This window comes from Hypanus sabinus, unplaced genomic scaffold, assembly GCF_030144855.1.
Source record: "Hypanus sabinus isolate sHypSab1 unplaced genomic scaffold, sHypSab1.hap1 scaffold_2626, whole genome shotgun sequence".
Classification (NCBI taxonomy): Eukaryota; Metazoa; Chordata; class Chondrichthyes; order Myliobatiformes; family Dasyatidae; genus Hypanus; species Hypanus sabinus.
The window spans coordinates 1-16,276 of record NW_026780756.1 but is presented as its reverse complement, the minus strand read 5'-3'; the positions used below and the strand labels follow the sequence as shown (position 1 = coordinate 16,276).

The window sequence follows — 16,276 nt, the reverse complement described above, 5'->3', positions numbered from 1 at the left end:
ACGTGGAGGGGGGGGCAGCCTGTAACAGGGGTTACACAGATACGTGGAGAGGGGCAGCCTGTAACAGGGGTTACACAGATACGTGGAGAGGGGCAGCCTGTAACAGGGGTTACACAGATACGTGGAGAGGGGCAGCCTGTAACAGGGGTTACACAGATACGTGGAGAGGGGCAGCCTGTAACAGGGGTTACAGCTTGCTTCTCCGTGTCGTACTGCCCTGGCTTGTGTATGTAGACAGCTGGGACCCAACACCCATGATTGACCCCGACCGACAGAGTCTCCAAAATCTGAAATGTTTTTGAGCACTGACAGTGACACCACGAATGGAAAATTCCACAAGACGCTGGGGAGTTTCAGGCCTCTGCACACAGTTCTGAGAGGTGCCCCCCCCCCCACCCCCGTTCACGTACCCTGTTGAAGTGCCTGATTATGATTGACAGGCTTGTTAAGATCACTACTGACGAAAATCTAACCCACCAAATGGCCGTACGGGTACAGACTGTGCGTGCCACGCTGGGGTTGCCGAATGGTCACTGGCTGTCCACCCCAGTGGCCGAAGCTGACCACTCTGATGGTTCAAACCACATTGTTGTTTCATGCACAAATTTATTGAAAATATTATATCAAACTACCTACAGGTGTATGCAAGCTGCACGTGAATTGTAAATCAATTTTGTGTTTACACTGAAGAATCACAGAAAAATACAGCACAGAAACAGGCCCTTCAGCCCATCTAGTCCATGCCAAACCGTTTATTCTGCCTACTCCCATCGACCTACACCGGGATCATACCCCTCCCATCCACGTGCCTATTCAAACTTCTTGTTGAAATTGAGCTCGAATGCTGGAGGCTCGTTCCACCCTCTGAGTGAAGAAGTTTCCCCTCGTGTCCCCCTTAAACTTCTCACCTTTCACCCTCAACCCATGACCTCTGGCTGACGTTCCCCCCCCCAGCCTGGCTGCATTGAGTTGGTGCTTCAGTCCCCACCTCCTCAATCACATTGATCCAAATATTCCACAATCTGAGATCCAAAGTACGCCTGGTGCCAAACATTCAATCGGTAATTTCCACAGCCCTTCCCGTCCCATAAACATCCCCCCCACCACAAAAAAAACCAGTTCACACGCTCCAAACCTGCGGTTACAAAATTCCCTTTTAATTCTCGGCACCAGGCACCCTTCCTCCTTCCCGGCAGCGGACGACCCCTCCCCACCCGCCCCGCACTGACTGCTGTCACTCCGGTGGGGTCCGGACGATGCGGCGGGGGCCCCCGCGGGAGCGGGAGGGGCCCGGCGGCTTGTCGAAGGTGGGGCGGGGGGGCGTGCTTTGGGGGGTGAAGCTGGTCCTGGAGGTAGTCGGCCGTCAACTCAGAGCCTGCGTCGATTTCCACCTGGGAAGCAAGTGGGGAAAAGAGTGAGAGAGTGAGAGAGCGATCGAGGGGGAGCGATCGAGGGGGAGCGATCGAGGGGGAGCGATCGAGGGGGAGCGATCGAGGGGGAGCGATCGAGGGGGAGCGATCGAGGGGGAGCGATCGAGGGGGAGCGATCGAGGGGAGCGATCGAGGGGGAGCGATCGAGGGGGAGCGATCGAGGGGGAGCGATCGAGGGGGAGCGATCGAGGGGGAGCGATCGAGGGGGAGCGATCGAGGGGGAGCGATCGAGGGGGAGCGATCGAGGGGGAGCGATCGAGGGGGAGCGATCGAGGGGGAGCGATCGAGGGGGGAGCGATCGAGGGGGAGCGATCGAGGGGAGCGAGGGAGCGATCGAGGGGGAGCGATCGAGGGGGAGCGATCGAGGGGGAGCGATCGAGGGGGAGCGATCGAGGGGAGCGATCGAGGGGGAAGCGATCGAGGGGGAGCGATCGAGGGGGAGCGATCGAGGGGGAGCGATCGAGGGGGAGCGATCGAGGGGGAGCGATCGAGAGGGAGCGATCGAGGGGGAGCGATCGAGAGGGAGCGATCGAGAGGGAGCGATCGAGAGAGAGAGAGGACGCTGTGGTTAAAACTGCTTTCAAGAGGTTCAATGGAGAGCACATGATCAGCAGCTCCACACTCAGTGGCCATTATATTAGCTACACCTGTAAATTAGCTAATAGTGCATAAAAGCACGCAGACACGGTCAAGAGGTTCAGTGGTTGATCAGACCAAACATCAGAATCGGGAAGAAACATGACATAAGTGGCTTTGACCGGGGAAATACTGTTGGTGCCAGACGGGGAGGTTTGAGAATCTGACAAACTGCTGATCTCCTGGGATTTTCACACACGACAGTCTGGACTTCACAGAAAATTGAGCGAAAAACAAAAACCATCCACTCTAAGGAGTTCTGGGGCAAAAATCTCTCGTTAGTGAGAGAGGTCAGAGGAGAATGGCCAGACCAGTTCAAGTTGACAGTAACTCAAATAAGCACACATTACAACAGTTGTGTGCAGAACAGCATCTCTGAACGCACACACATCGAACCTTAAAGTGGATGGGCGACAGCAGCAGAAGACAGCCGGGTTCCACTCCTCGGTAACGACTTCCTCTCAGAGGGAGATCTGTACACTGACCGGTGTCTCTCAGTCCCTCTCTCTCAGAGGGAGATCTGTACACTGACCGGTGTCTCTTAGTCCTCTCTCTCAGGGAGAGATCTGTACACTGACTGGTGTCTCTCAGTCCCTCTCTCAGGGGGAGATCTGTACACTGACCAGTGTCTCTCAGTCTCTCTCTCAGGGGGAGATCTGTACATTGACCGGTGTCTCTCAGAGGGAGATCTGTACACTGACCAGTGTCTCTCAGTCTCTCTCTCAGGGGGAGATCTGTACATTGACCGGTGTCTCTCAGAGGGAGATCTGTACACTGACCGGTGTCTCTCAGTCTCTCTCTCAGGGGGAAATCTGTACACTGACCGGTGTCTCTCAGTCTCTCTCTCAGGGGGAGATCTGTACACTGACCGGTGTCTCTCAGTCTCTCTCTCAGGGGGAGATCTGTACACTGACCAGTGTCTCTCAGTCTCTCTCTCAGGGGGAGATCTGTACATTGACCGGTGTCTCTCAGAGGGAGATCTGTACACTGACCAGTGTCTCTCAGTCTCTCTCTCAGGGGGAGATCTGTACATTGACCGGTGTCTCTCAGTGTCTCTCTCAGGGGGAAATCTGTACACTGACCGGTGTCTCTCAGTCTCTCTCTCAGGGGGAGATCTGTACACTGACCGGTGTCTCTCAGAGGGAGATCTGTACACTGACCGGTGTCTCTCAGTCCCTCTCTCTCAGAGGGAGATCTGTACACTGACCGGTGTCTCTTAGTCCCTCTCTCTCAGGGAGAGATCTGTACACTGACTGGTGTCTCTCAGTCCCTCTCTCAGGGGAGATCTGTACACTGACCAGTGTCTCTCAGTCTCTCTCTCAGGGGGAGATCTGTACATTGACCGCGTGTCTCTCAGAGGGAGATCTGTACACTGACCAGTGTCTCTCAGTCTCTCTCTCAGGGGGAGATCTGTACATTGACCGGTGTCTCTCAGAGGGAGATCTGTACACTGACCGGTGTCTCTCAGTCTCTCTCTCAGGGGGAAATCTGTACACTGACCGGTGTCTCTCAGTCTCTCTCTCAGAGGGAGATCTGTACACTGACCAGTGTCTCTCAGTCCCTCTCTCTCAGGGGGAGATCTGTACACTGACTGTTGTCTCTCAGTCCATCTCTCTCAGGGGGAGATCTGTACACTGACCGGTGTCTCTCAGTCCCTCTCTCTGAGGGGGAGATCTGTACACTGACCGGTGTCTCTCAGTCCCTCTCTCTCAGGGGGAGATCTGTACACTGACCGGTGTCTCTCAGTCCCTCTCTCTCAGGGGGAGATCTGTACACTGACCGGTGTCTCTCAGTCCCTCTCTCTCAGGGGGAGATCTGTACACTGACCGGTGTCTCTCAGGCCCTCTCTCTCCGGGGAGATCTGTACACTGACCGGTGTCTCTCAGTCCCTCTCTCTCAGGGGGAGATCTGTACACTGACCGGTGTCTCTCAGTCCCTCTCTCTCAGGGGGAGATCTGTACACTGACCGGTGTCTCTCAGGGGGAGATCTGTACACTGACCGGTGTCTCTCAGTTCCTCTCTCTCAGAGGGAGATCTGTGCACTGACCCATGTCTCTCTGTCCCTCTCTCTCAGGGGGAGATTTGTACACTGTCCGGTGTCTCTCAGTCCCTCTCTCTCAGGGAGAGATCTGTACACTGATTGGTGTCTCTCAGTCCCTCTCTTTCAGAGGGAGATCTGTACACTGACCCACGTCTCTCAGTCCCTCTCTCTCAGAGGGAGATCTGTACACTGACCGGTGTCTCTCAGGCCCTCTCTCTCTGAGGGAGATCTGTACACTGACCGGTGTCTCTCAGTCCCTCTCTCTCAGGGGGAAATCTGTACACTGACCGGTGTCTCACGGTCCCTCTCTGGGGGATATCTGTACACTGAAGTGGTCTCTCAGTCCCTCTCTCTGAGAGGGAGATCTGTACACTGACCGTTGTCTCTCAGTCCCTCTCAGGGGGAGATCTGTACACTGACCGGTGTCTCTCTCTCAGGGGAGATCTGTACATTGACCGGTGTCTCTCAGTCTCTCTCTCAGGGGGAAATCTGTACACTGACCGGTGTCTCTCAGTCTCTCTCTCAGGGGGAAATCTGTACACCGTCCGGTGTCTCTCAGTCTCTCTCTCAGAGGGAGATCTGTACACTGACCAGTGTCTCTCAGTCCCTCTCTCTCAGGGAGAGATCTGTACACTGATTGGTGTCTCTCAGTCCCTCTCTCTCAGTGGAGATCTGTACACTGACCCACGTCTCAGTCCCTCTCTCTCAGAGGGAGATCTGTACACTGACCAAGATCTCTCATTCCCTCTCTCTCAGGGGGAGATCGGTACACTGATTGGTGTCTCACAGTCCCTCTCTGGGGGAGATCGGTACACTGATTGGTGTCTCACAGTCCCTCTCTGGGGGAGATCTATACACTGTCCGGTGTCTCTCAGGGGGAGATCTGTACACTGAAGTGGTCTCTCAGTCGCTCTCTCTCAGAGGGAAATCTGTACACTGACCCGTGTCTCTCAGTCCCTCTCTCTCAGAGGGAGATCTGTACACTGACCGTAGTCTCTCAGTCCCTCTCTCTCTCAGGGGGAGATCTGTACACTGACCGGTGTCTCTCAGTCCCTCTCTCAGAGGGAGATCTGTACACTGACCTTTGTCTCTCAACCCCGCTCTCTCTGAGTGAGATCTGTACACTGACCGGTGTCTCTCAGTCTCTCTCTCAGAGGGAGATCTGTACATTGACCGGTGTCACAGTTCCTCTCTCTCAGAGGGAGATCTGTACACTGACCGGTGTCTCTCAGTCTCTCTCTCAGGGGGAAATCTGTACACTGACCGGTGTCTCTCAGTCTCTCTCTCAGAGGGAGATCTGTACACTGACCAGTGTCTCTCAGTCCCTCTCTCTCAGGGGGAGATCTGTACACTGACTGTTGTCTCTCAGTCCATCTCTCTCAGGGGGAGATCTGTACACTGACCGGTGTCTCTCAGTCCCTCTCTCTGAGGGGGAGATCTGTACACTGACCGGTGTCTCTCAGTCCCTCTCTCTCAGGGGGAGATCTGTACACTGACCGGTGTCTCTCAGTCCCTCTCTCTCAGGGGGAGATCTGTACACTGACCGGTGTCTCTCAGCCTCTCTCTCAGGGGGAGATCTGTACACTGACCGGTGTCTCTCAGGCCCTCTCTCTCCGGGGAGATCTGTACACTGACCGGTGTCTCTCAGTCCCTCTCTCTCAGGGGGAGATCTGTACACTGACCGGTGTCTCTCAGTCCCTCTCTCTCAGGGGGAGATCTGTACACTGACCGGTGTCTCTCAGGGGGAGATCTGTACACTGACCGGTGTCTCTCAGTTCCTCTCTCTCAGAGGGAGATCTGTGCACTGACCCATGTCTCTCTGTCCCTCTCTCTCAGGGGGAGATTTGTACACTGTCCGGTGTCTCTCAGTCCCTCTCTCTCAGGGAGAGATCTGTACACTGATTGGTGTCTCTCAGTCCCTCTCTTTCAGAGGGAGATCTGTACACTGACCCACGTCTCTCAGTCCCTCTCTCTCAGAGGGAGATCTGTACACTGACCGGTGTCTCTCAGGCCCTCTCTCTCTGAGGGAGATCTGTACACTGACCGGTGTCTCTCAGTCCCTCTCTCTCAGGGGGAAATCTGTACACTGACCGGTGTCTCACGGTCCCTCTCTGGGGGATATCTGTACACTGAAGTGGTCTCTCAGTCCCTCTCTCTGAGAGGGAGATCTGTACACTGACCGTTGTCTCTCAGTCCCTCTCTCAGGGGGAGATCTGTACACTGACCGGTGTCTCTCTCTCAGGGGGAGATCTGTACATTGACCGGTGTCTCTCAGTCTCTCTCTCAGGGGGAAATCTGTACACTGACCGGTGTCTCTCAGTCTCTCTCTCAGGGGGAAATCTGTACACCGTCCGGTGTCTCTCAGTCTCTCTCTCAGAGGGAGATCTGTACACTGACCAGTGTCTCTCAGTCCCTCTCTCTCAGAGGGAGATCTGTACACTGACCAAGATCTCTCATTCCCTCTCTCTCAGGGGGAGATCGGTACACTGATTGGTGTCTCACAGTCCCCTCTCTGGGGGAGATCGGTACACTGATTGGTGTCTCACAGTCCCTCTCTGGGGGAGATCTATACACTGTCCGGTGTCTCTCAGGGGGAGATCTGTACACTGAAGTGGTCTCTCAGTCGCTCTCTCTCAGAGGGAAATCTGTACACTGACCCGTGTCTCTCAGTCCCTCTCTCTCAGAGGGAGATCTGTACACTGACCGTAGTCTCTCAGTCCCTCTCTCTCTGGGGAGATCTGTACACTGACCGGTGTCTCTCAGTCCCTCTCTCAGAGGGAGATCTGTACACTGACCTTTGTCTCTCAACCCCGCTCTCTCTGAGTGAGATCTGTACACTGACCGGTGTCTCTCAGTCTCTCTCTCAGAGGGAGATCTGTACATTGACCGGTGTCACAGTTCCTCTCTCTCAGAGGGAGATCTGTACACTGACCCGTGTCTCTCAGTCCCTCTCTCTCAGGGTGAGATCTGTACACTGACCGGTGTCTCTCAGTCCCTCTCTCTCAGGGGGAGATCTGTACACTGACCGGTGTCTCTCAGTCTCTCTCTCTCAGAGGGAGATCTGTACACTGACCGGTGTCTCTCAGTCCCTCTCTCTCAGGGGGAGATCTGTACACTGACCGGTGTCTCTCAATCCCTCTCTCTCAGAGGGAGATCTGTACACTGACCGGTGTCTCTCAGTCCCTCTCTCTCAGGAGGAGATCTGTACACTGACCGGTGTCTCTCAGTCCCTCTCTCTCTGAGGGAGATCTGTACACTGACCTGTGCCTCTCAGTCCCTCTCTCTCAGAGGGAGATCTGTACACTGACCGGTGTCTCTCAGTCCCTCTCTCTCAGGGGGAGATCTGTAACTGACCGGTGTCTCAGGGTTATATCTATGCATTGAAGATTAACTTTCATTGCTGCATGCCTGAGGAATTTACTGTGGGGTGTTGATCAGGTCACGACATGGAGCACAACACGAACGTTCTGCACACTGGGAGTTGAACCCTGTCTTTGGACATTGGTTCTGTCCGCTTTCTTGTTTTCTAGCTAATGGTCAGGAGGCGAATGTCAAGGTTGTAAAACATATACATACTTTGATAATAAATGTACTTTGACCTTTAAATAATTAATTATATATGAAGTGAGGGGTTAACATAAACTGAGTGTATTCTCAATGTCAGCAGCATAACAGGGTTACAGAAAGTGGATGAGAGTGTCTGCAATGTTGTGTGGTGACAGAGGGGACTGGCTAACGACAATGGTTGACACAACCACCGGTACGTACTCGGACTGCGGGAGGAAACCCACGCGGTCACGGGGAGAACGTGCAAACTCCTCACAGACAGTGACAGGAACTGAACCGTCGCTGGTTCTGTAAATCGTTGTGCTCCTGACTGTACGCACCTCGACAATAAATTTAGTTTCAACTTTAAACTTTGATCAGACTAACTTGATCAGGATTAATGAGAACACAAGGGGGGACGTCTTCACTCAAACTCGCGCCACTGGAATCGGTGGATGGCAGAAAGATCTTCAAGCAGGCGTGAAGTTTTGCTGGGCAGATAATGCGGTGTAGGCAGATTTCCCGTGGGCTCCTCCCCTCCCCATGGTCTCGACCCGCTGCCCTCACCTTCTTTGCGATTTCCAGCCCCATCTGTTGCTCCACGCTGGCGATGAACGGAGCCTTGCAGCTAGAATACAGCATCCGCTCCTTGATGGTGCAATTGCTGCCCGGCATCGAGTAGATAAACACTGCAGAGAGAGAAATATTACAGAGTCACGTTCAACACACCCCACAGATACCGTCCATCCAACACAAAGTGAGGCGCCTTCCACACCGTCCCATCACACACTCCCGGGGTCAGACACAGAGTGAATCTCCCTCCAGACCGTCCCATCACACACTCCCGGGGTCAGACACAGAGTGAATCTCCCTCTACACTGTCCCATCACACACTCCCGGGGTCAGACACAGAGTGAATCTCCCTCCACAACCGTCCCTTCACACACTCCCGGGGTCAGACACAGAGTGAATCTCCCTCTACACCGTCCCATCACACACTCCCGGGGTCAGACACAGAGTGAATCTCCCTGCTCACCGTCCCATCACACATTTCAGGGCATACGTTGGGTGAATAAAGAATTATCAAAGTTTGTATGTGTTAGCATATCGAACCTGCAGGAATGTATGGGAGAGAATGTCAGAGGTCGGGTTTGATTTACAGACAGAGGGCGGACGTGCTGCTGGGGAGGCGATGGAGAGCAGAAACGACGAGGGCACGTGAGAGACTCTGAGACAGGCAGATAGATGGAGGGGTGCGTCAGCTGGAAGGGTTAAATTGATTTGGGAGTATACTAAATGATCAGCACAACATTGTGGACCAAAGTGCACTGTCAAGGTTGTTAAAGTTCTAAAGTTTCCTGTAAGCGCCATCGTGGGTGATGAAGTTTGGCTCACTGGCCTTCATCGGTCCGGGCACTGAGTGTGTGTTATAGTGCAGTCCATGAGCCGGCGTTTGGAATTAACACCACTATCGTATCTGTGTGTACCGTACCACCCCCGGACGCTGTTTCCCGCCACCCCGCAGAACTCCTCAGAGGCAGCAAACTCGTTACAGCCACTCACCCAGCGAATCGAGGGTCTGGCCCTCGTGCGAATGCGTGTACAGGAAAAAATGCCAGCGGGGGGAGTCGGCGGGAACCTGGCTGGGCAAATCCTCCAGCCCGATCGTCCGCTCGCTGACCAATGTGATCACTTCCTGCTCCGTGTCAAGCCTCTGCAGAAGGGCGAGAAGGGAGAGCGATGTTAGGGAGGAGGAAGGGAGAGCACTGGGATCCGAATGCAGGAACCTGGGACGACCTGTAGCATTCATACGAGGCCTGATTTGAGATTGTCAGCCGTTCTGGTCACCTACCTACAGGAAAGACATCAAGAGGGACAGAGAAAATTTACGAGGCTGTTGCCGGGTCTGAGGTATAGGGAAAGGTTGAATGTGTTCGGTCTTCGCTCCCTGAAGCGCTGGGCAGTGGGACAGACAAGGGCTCTGTGTAACCGCTGGACCAGAACCAGCCATCGCCATCCGGGATCCAATTCCCGCTGCCAACTTTCAGGAGTTTGCACGTTCCCATGACCGCATGGGGTTTCCGACAACGAGGGCGCGCAGGGAGGAGGGCCAGTGGGGGGGGGATAGGAGGAGGGCCAGTGGGGGGGGGTAGGAGGAGGGCCAGTGGGGGGGGGGTAGGAGGAGGGCCAGTGGGGGGGGGGTAGGAGGAGGGCCAGTGGGGGGGGGTAGGAGGAGGGCCAGTGGGGGGGGGGATAGGAGGAGGGCCAGTGGGGGGGGGATAGGAGGAGGGCCAGTGGGGGGGGGATAGGAGGAGGGCCAGTGGGGGGGGATAGGAGGAGGGCCAGTGGGGGGGGATAGGAGGAGGGCCAGTGGGGGGGGGGGATAGGAGGAGGGCCAGTGGGGGGGGGATAGGAGGAGGGCCAGTGGGGGGGGATAGGAGGAGGGCCAGTGGGGGGGATAGGAGGAGGGCCAGTGGGGGGGATAGGAGGAGGGCCAGTGGGGGGGATAGGAGGAGGGCCAGTGGGGGGATAGGAGGAGGGCCAGTGGGGGGATAGGAGGAGGGCCAGTGGGGGGGATAGGAGGAGGGCCAGTGGGGGGGATAGGAGGAGGGCCAGTGGGGGGGATAGGAGGAGGGCCAGTGGGGGGGATAGGAGGAGGGCCAGTGGGGGGGATAGGAGGAGGGCCAGTGGGGGGGATAGGAGGAGGGCCAGTGGGGGGGATAGGAGGAGGGCCAGTGGGGGGGATAGGAGGAGGGCCAGTGGGGGGGATAGGAGGAGGGCCAGTGGGGGGGATAGGAGGAGGGCCAGTGGGGGGGATAGGAGGAGGGCCAGTGGGGGGGGATAGGAGGAGGGCCAGTGGGGGGGGATAGGAGGAGGGCCAGTGGGGGGGGATAGGAGGAGGGCCAGTGGGGGGGATAGGAGGAGGGCCAGTGGGGGGGATAGGAGGAGGGCCAGTGGGGGGGATAGGAGGAGGGCCAGTGGGGGGGATAGGAGGAGGGCCAGTGGGGGGGATAGGAGGAGGGCCAGTGGGGGGGATAGGAGGAGGGCCAGTGGGGGGGATAGGAGGAGGGCCAGTGGGGGGGATAGGAGGAGGGCCAGTGGGGGGGATAGGAGGAGGGCCAGTGGGGGGGATAGGAGGAGGGCCAGTGGGGGGGATAGGAGGAGGGCCAGTGGGGGGGATAGGAGGAGGGCCAGTGGGGGGGATAGGAGGAGGGCCAGTGGGGGGATAGGAGGAGGGCCAGTGGGGGGGATAGGAGGAGGGCCAGTGGGGGGGATAGGAGGAGGGCCAGTGGGGGGGATAGGAGGAGGGCCAGTGGGGGGGATAGGAGGAGGGCCAGTGGGGGGGGATAGGAGGAGGGCCAGTGGGGGGGATAGGAGGAGGGCCAGTGGGGGGGATAGGAGGAGGGCCAGTGGGGGGGATAGGAGGAGGGCCAGTGGGGGGGATAGGAGGAGGGCCAGTGGGGGGGATAGGAGGAGGGCCAGTGGGGGGGATAGGAGGAGGGCCAGTGGGGGGGATAGGAGGAGGGCCAGTGGGGGGGGATAGGAGGAGGGCCAGTGGGGGGGATAGGAGGAGGGCCAGTGGGGGGGATAGGAGGAGGGCCAGTGGGGGGGATAGGAGGAGGGCCAGTGGGGGGGGGATAGGAGGAGGGCCAGTGGGGGGGATAGGAGGAGGGCCAGTGGGGGGGATAGGAGGAGGGCCAGTGGGGGGGATAGGAGGAGGGCCAGTGGGGGGGATAGGAGGAGGGCCAGTGGGGGGGATAGGAGGAGGGCCAGTGGGGGGGATAGGAGGAGGGCCAGTGGGGGGGGGATAGGAGGAGGGCCAGTGGGGGGGATAGGAGGAGGGCCAGTGGGGGGGATAGGAGGAGGGCCAGTGGGGGGGATAGGAGGAGGGCCAGTGGGGGGGATAGGAGGAGGGCCAGTGGGGGGGATAGGAGGAGGGCCAGTGGGGGGGATAGGAGGAGGGCCAGTGGGGGGGATAGGAGGAGGGCCAGTGGGGGGATAGGAGGAGGGCCAGTGGGGGGGATAGGAGGAGGGCCAGTGGGGGGGATAGGAGGAGGGCCAGTGGGGGGGATAGGAGGAGGGCCAGTGGGGGGGATAGGAGGAGGGCCAGTGGGGGGGATAGGAGGAGGGCCAGTGGGGGGGATAGGAGGAGGGCCAGTGGGGGGGATAGGAGGAGGGCCAGTGGGGGGGATAGGAGGAGGGCCAGTGGGGGGGATAGGAGGAGGGCCAGTGGGGGGGATAGGAGGAGGGCCAGTGGGGGGGATAGGAGGAGGGCCAGTGGGGGGATAGGAGGAGGGCCAGTGGGGGGGATAGGAGGAGGGCCAGTGGGGGGGATAGGAGGAGGGCCAGTGGGGGGGATAGGAGGAGGGCCAGTGGGGGGGATAGGAGGAGGGCCAGTGGGGGGGATAGGAGGAGGGCCAGTGGGGGGGATAGGAGGAGGGCCAGTGGGGGGGATAGGAGGAGGGCCAGTGGGGGGGATAGGAGGAGGGCCAGTGGGGGGGATAGGAGGAGGGCCAGTGGGGGGGATAGGAGGAGGGCCAGTGGGGGGGGGGATAGGAGGAGGGCCAGTGGGGGGGGATAGGAGGAGGGCCAGTGGGGGGGGATAGGAGGAGGGCCAGTGGGGGGGGATAGGAGGAGGGCCAGTGGGGGGGGATAGGAGGAGGGCCAGTGGGGGGGATAGGAGGAGGGCCAGTGGGGGGGGATAGGAGGAGGGCCAGTGGGGGGGGATAGGAGGAGGGCCAGTGGGGGGGGATAGGAGGAGGGCCAGTGGGGGGGGGATAGGAGGAGGGCCAGTGGGGGGGGATAGGAGGAGGGCCAGTGGGGGGGGATAGGAGGAGGGCCAGTGGGGGGGGATAGGAGGAGGGCCAGTGGGGGGGGATAGGAGGAGGGCCAGTGGGGGGGGATAGGAGGAGGGCCAGTGGGGGGGGATAGGAGGAGGGCCAGTGGGGGGGGATAGGAGGAGGGCCAGTGGGGGGGGATAGGAGGAGGGCCAGTGGGGGGGGATAGGAGGAGGGCCAGTGGGGGGGGATAGGAGGAGGGCCAGTGGGGGGGGATAGGAGGAGGGCCAGTGGGGGGGGATAGGAGGAGGGCCAGTGGGGGGGGATAGGAGGAGGGCCAGTGGGGGGGATAGGAGGAGGGCCAGTGGGGGGGGATAGGAGGAGGGCCAGTGGGGGGGGATAGGAGGAGGGCCAGTGGGGGGGGATAGGAGGAGGGCCAGTGGGGGGGGATAGGAGGAGGGCCAGTGGGGGGGGATAGGAGGAGGGCCAGTGGGGGGGGATAGGAGGAGGGCCAGTGGGGGGGATAGGAGGAGGGCCAGTGGGGGGGATAGGAGGAGGGCCAGTGGGGGGGGATAGGAGGAGGGCCAGTGGGGGGGATAGGAGGAGGGCCAGTGGGGGGGGATAGGAGGAGGGCCAGTGGGGGGGGATAGGAGGAGGGCCAGTGGGGGGGGATAGGAGGAGGGCCAGTGGGGGGGGATAGGAGGAGGGCCAGTGGGGGGGATAGGAGGAGGGCCAGTGGGGGGGGATAGGAGGAGGGCCAGTGGGGGGGGATAGGAGGAGGGCCAGTGGGGGGGATAGGAGGAGGGCCAGTGGGGGGATAGGAGGAGGGCCAGTAGGGGGGGGATAGGAGGAGGGCCAGTGGGGGGGGATAGGAGGAGGGCCAGTGGGGGGGGGATAGGAGGAGGGCCAGTGGGGGGGGATAGGAGGAGGGCCAGTGGGGGGGGATAGGAGGAGGGCCAGTGGGGGGGGATAGGAGGAGGGCCAGTGGGGGGGGATAGGAGGAGGGCCAGTGGGGGGGGATAGGAGGAGGGCCAGTGGGGGGGGATAGGAGGAGGGCCAGTGGGGGGGGATAGGAGGAGGGCCAGTGGGGGGGGATAGGAGGAGGGCCAGTGGGGGGGGATAGGAGGAGGGCCAGTGGGGGGGATAGGAGGAGGGCCAGTGGGGGGGGATAGGAGGAGGGCCAGTGGGGGGGGATAGGAGGAGGGCCAGTGGGGGGGGATAGGAGGAGGGCCAGTGGGGGGGGATAGGAGGAGGGCCAGTGGGGGGGGATAGGAGGAGGGCCAGTGGGGGGGGATAGGAGGAGGGCCAGTGGGGGGGGATAGGAGGAGGGCCAGTGGGGGGGATAGGAGGAGGGCCAGTGGGGGGGGATAGGAGGAGGGCCAGTGGGGGGGGATAGGAGGAGGGCCAGTGGGGGGGGATAGGAGGAGGGCCAGTGGGGGGGATAGGAGGAGGGCCAGTGGGGGGGATAGGAGGAGGGCCAGTGGGGGGGGATAGGAGGAGGGCCAGTGGGGGGGGATAGGAGGAGGGCCAGTGGGGGGGGATAGGAGGAGGGCCAGTGGGGGGGGATAGGAGGAGGGCCAGTGGGGGGGGATAGGAGGAGGGCCAGTGGGGGGGGATAGGAGGAGGGCCAGTGGGGGGGATAGGAGGAGGGCCAGTGGGGGGGGATAGGAGGAGGGCCAGTGGGGGGGGATAGGAGGAGGGCCAGTGGGGGGGATAGGAGGAGGGCCAGTGGGGGGGGATAGGAGGAGGGCCAGTGGGGGGGATAGGAGGAGGGCCAGTGGGGGGGGATAGGAGGAGGGCCAGTGGGGGGGATAGGAGGAGGGCCAGTGGGGGGGGATAGGAGGAGGGCCAGTGGGGGGGATAGGAGGAGGGCCAGTGGGGGGGGATAGGAGGAGGGCCAGTGGGGGGGGATAGGAGGAGGGCCAGTGGGGGGGATAGGAGGAGGGCCAGTGGGGGGGATAGGAGGAGGGCCAGTGGGGGGGATAGGAGGAGGGCCAGTGGGGGGGATAGGAGGAGGGCCAGTGGGGGGGATAGGAGGAGGGCCAGTGGGGGGGATAGGAGGAGGGCCAGTGGGGGGGATAGGAGGAGGGCCAGTGGGGGGGATAGGAGGAGGGCCAGTGGGGGGGATAGGAGGAGGGCCAGTGGGGGGGATAGGAGGAGGGCCAGTGGGGGGGATAGGAGGAGGGCCAGTGGGGGGGATAGGAGGAGGGCCAGTGGGGGGGATAGGAGGAGGGCCAGTGGGGGGGATAGGAGGAGGGCCAGTGGGGGGGATAGGAGGAGGGCCAGTGGGGGGGATAGGAGGAGGGCCAGTGGGGGGGATAGGAGGAGGGCCAGTGGGGGGGATAGGAGGAGGGCCAGTGGGGGGGATAGGAGGAGGGCCAGTGGGGGGGATAGGAGGAGGGCCAGTGGGGGGGATAGGAGGAGGGCCAGTGGGGGGGATAGGAGGAGGGCCAGTGGGGGGGATAGGAGGAGGGCCAGTGGGGGGGATAGGAGGAGGGCCAGTGGGGGGGATAGGAGGAGGGCCAGTGGGGGGGATAGGAGGAGGGCCAGTGGGGGGGATAGGAGGAGGGCCAGTGGGGGGGATAGGAGGAGGGCCAGTGGGGGGGATAGGAGGAGGGCCAGTGGGGGGGATAGGAGGAGGGCCAGTGGGGGGGATAGGAGGAGGGCCAGTGGGGGGGATAGGAGGAGGGCCAGTGGGGGGGATAGGAGGAGGGCCAGTGGGGGGGATAGGAGGAGGGCCAGTGGGGGGGATAGGAGGAGGGCCAGTGGGGGGGATAGGAGGAGGGCCAGTGGGGGGGATAGGAGGAGGGCCAGTGGGGGGGATAGGAGGAGGGCCAGTGGGGGGGATAGGAGGAGGGCCAGTGGGGGGGATAGGAGGAGGGCCAGTGGGGGGGATAGGAGGAGGGCCAGTGGGGGGGATAGGAGGAGGGCCAGTGGGGGGGATAGGAGGAGGGCCAGTGGGGGGGATAGGAGGAGGGCCAGTGGGGGGGATAGGAGGAGGGCCAGTGGGGGGGATAGGAGGAGGGCCAGTGGGGGGGATAGGAGGAGGGCCAGTGGGGGGGATAGGAGGAGGGCCAGTGGGGGGGATAGGAGGAGGGCCAGTGGGGGGGATAGGAGGAGGGCCAGTGGGGGGGATAGGAGGAGGGCCAGTGGGGGGGATAGGAGGAGGGCCAGTGGGGGGGATAGGAGGAGGGCCAGTGGGGGGGATAGGAGGAGGGCCAGTGGGGGGGATAGGAGGAGGGCCAGTGGGGGGGATAGGAGGAGGGCCAGTGGGGGGGATAGGAGGAGGGCCAGTGGGGGGATAGGAGGAGGGCCAGTGGGGGGGATAGGAGGAGGGCCAGTGGGGGGGATAGGAGGAGGGCCAGTGGGGGGGATAGGAGGAGGGCCAGTGGGGGGGATAGGAGGAGGGCCAGTGGGGGGGATAGGAGGAGGGCCAGTGGGGGGGGATAGGAGGAGGGCCAGTGGGGGGGGATAGGAGGAGGGCCAGTGGGGGGGATAGGAGGAGGGCCAGTGGGGGGGGATAGGAGGAGGGCCAGTGGGGGGGGCGGGGGGGGGATAGGGGAGGAGGGGCCAGTGGGGGGGATAGGAGGAGGGCCAGTGGGGGGGGATAGGCGAGGAGGGCCAGTGGGGGGATAGGAGGAGGGCCAGTGGGGGGGATAGGAGGAGAGGAGAGGTGAACTGTATGAAGAGAATACAGGTCTTCACTCAGGAGTGTGGAACGAGCTGCCAGTGGAAATGGTGGACGCGAGCTGGATTGCAACTCTGAAGAGCAGTTTGGATGGGACCGGTAAGGGGGGGGGGGGGGGGGAGTGACAAGTCAATGTGACTCAGTCAGGGGGCCCAGC

At 61.0% G+C, this 16,276-nt stretch overlaps 1 protein-coding gene across 1 annotated transcript; it reads right to left on the bottom strand.

Moving 5' to 3' along the window:
- Positions 1–586: 586 nt before the first annotated feature.
- Positions 587–9,478, bottom strand: LOC132388085 (twinfilin-1-like). The gene is made up of 3 exons (XM_059960438.1): positions 9,217–9,478; positions 8,221–8,342; positions 587–1,391 (listed from the first exon to the last, which is right to left on the bottom strand). Exons 1-3 carry the CDS (start codon positions 9,461–9,463, stop codon positions 993–995), a joined length of 768 nt encoding a protein of 255 aa, XP_059816421.1. The 5' UTR covers positions 9,464–9,478; the 3' UTR covers positions 587–992.
- Positions 9,479–16,276: the final 6,798 nt, after the last annotated feature.

Bases quoted from the DNA above. Each gene is read 5' to 3' on its own strand.
- LOC132388085 (XM_059960438.1), bottom strand. From the start codon at position 9,463: ATGAATGCTACAGGTCGTCCCAGGTTCCTGCATTCGGATCCCAGTGCT. The intron at 8,343-9,216 runs GTGAGTGGCTGT...CTCTCTCTGCAG, and splicing joins CCAGACCCTCGATTCGCTGG to TGTTTATCTACTCGATGCCG. The intron at 1,392-8,220 runs GTGAGGGCAGCG...CTTGCTTCCCAG, and splicing joins GGCTGGAAATCGCAAAGAAG to GTGGAAATCGACGCAGGCTC.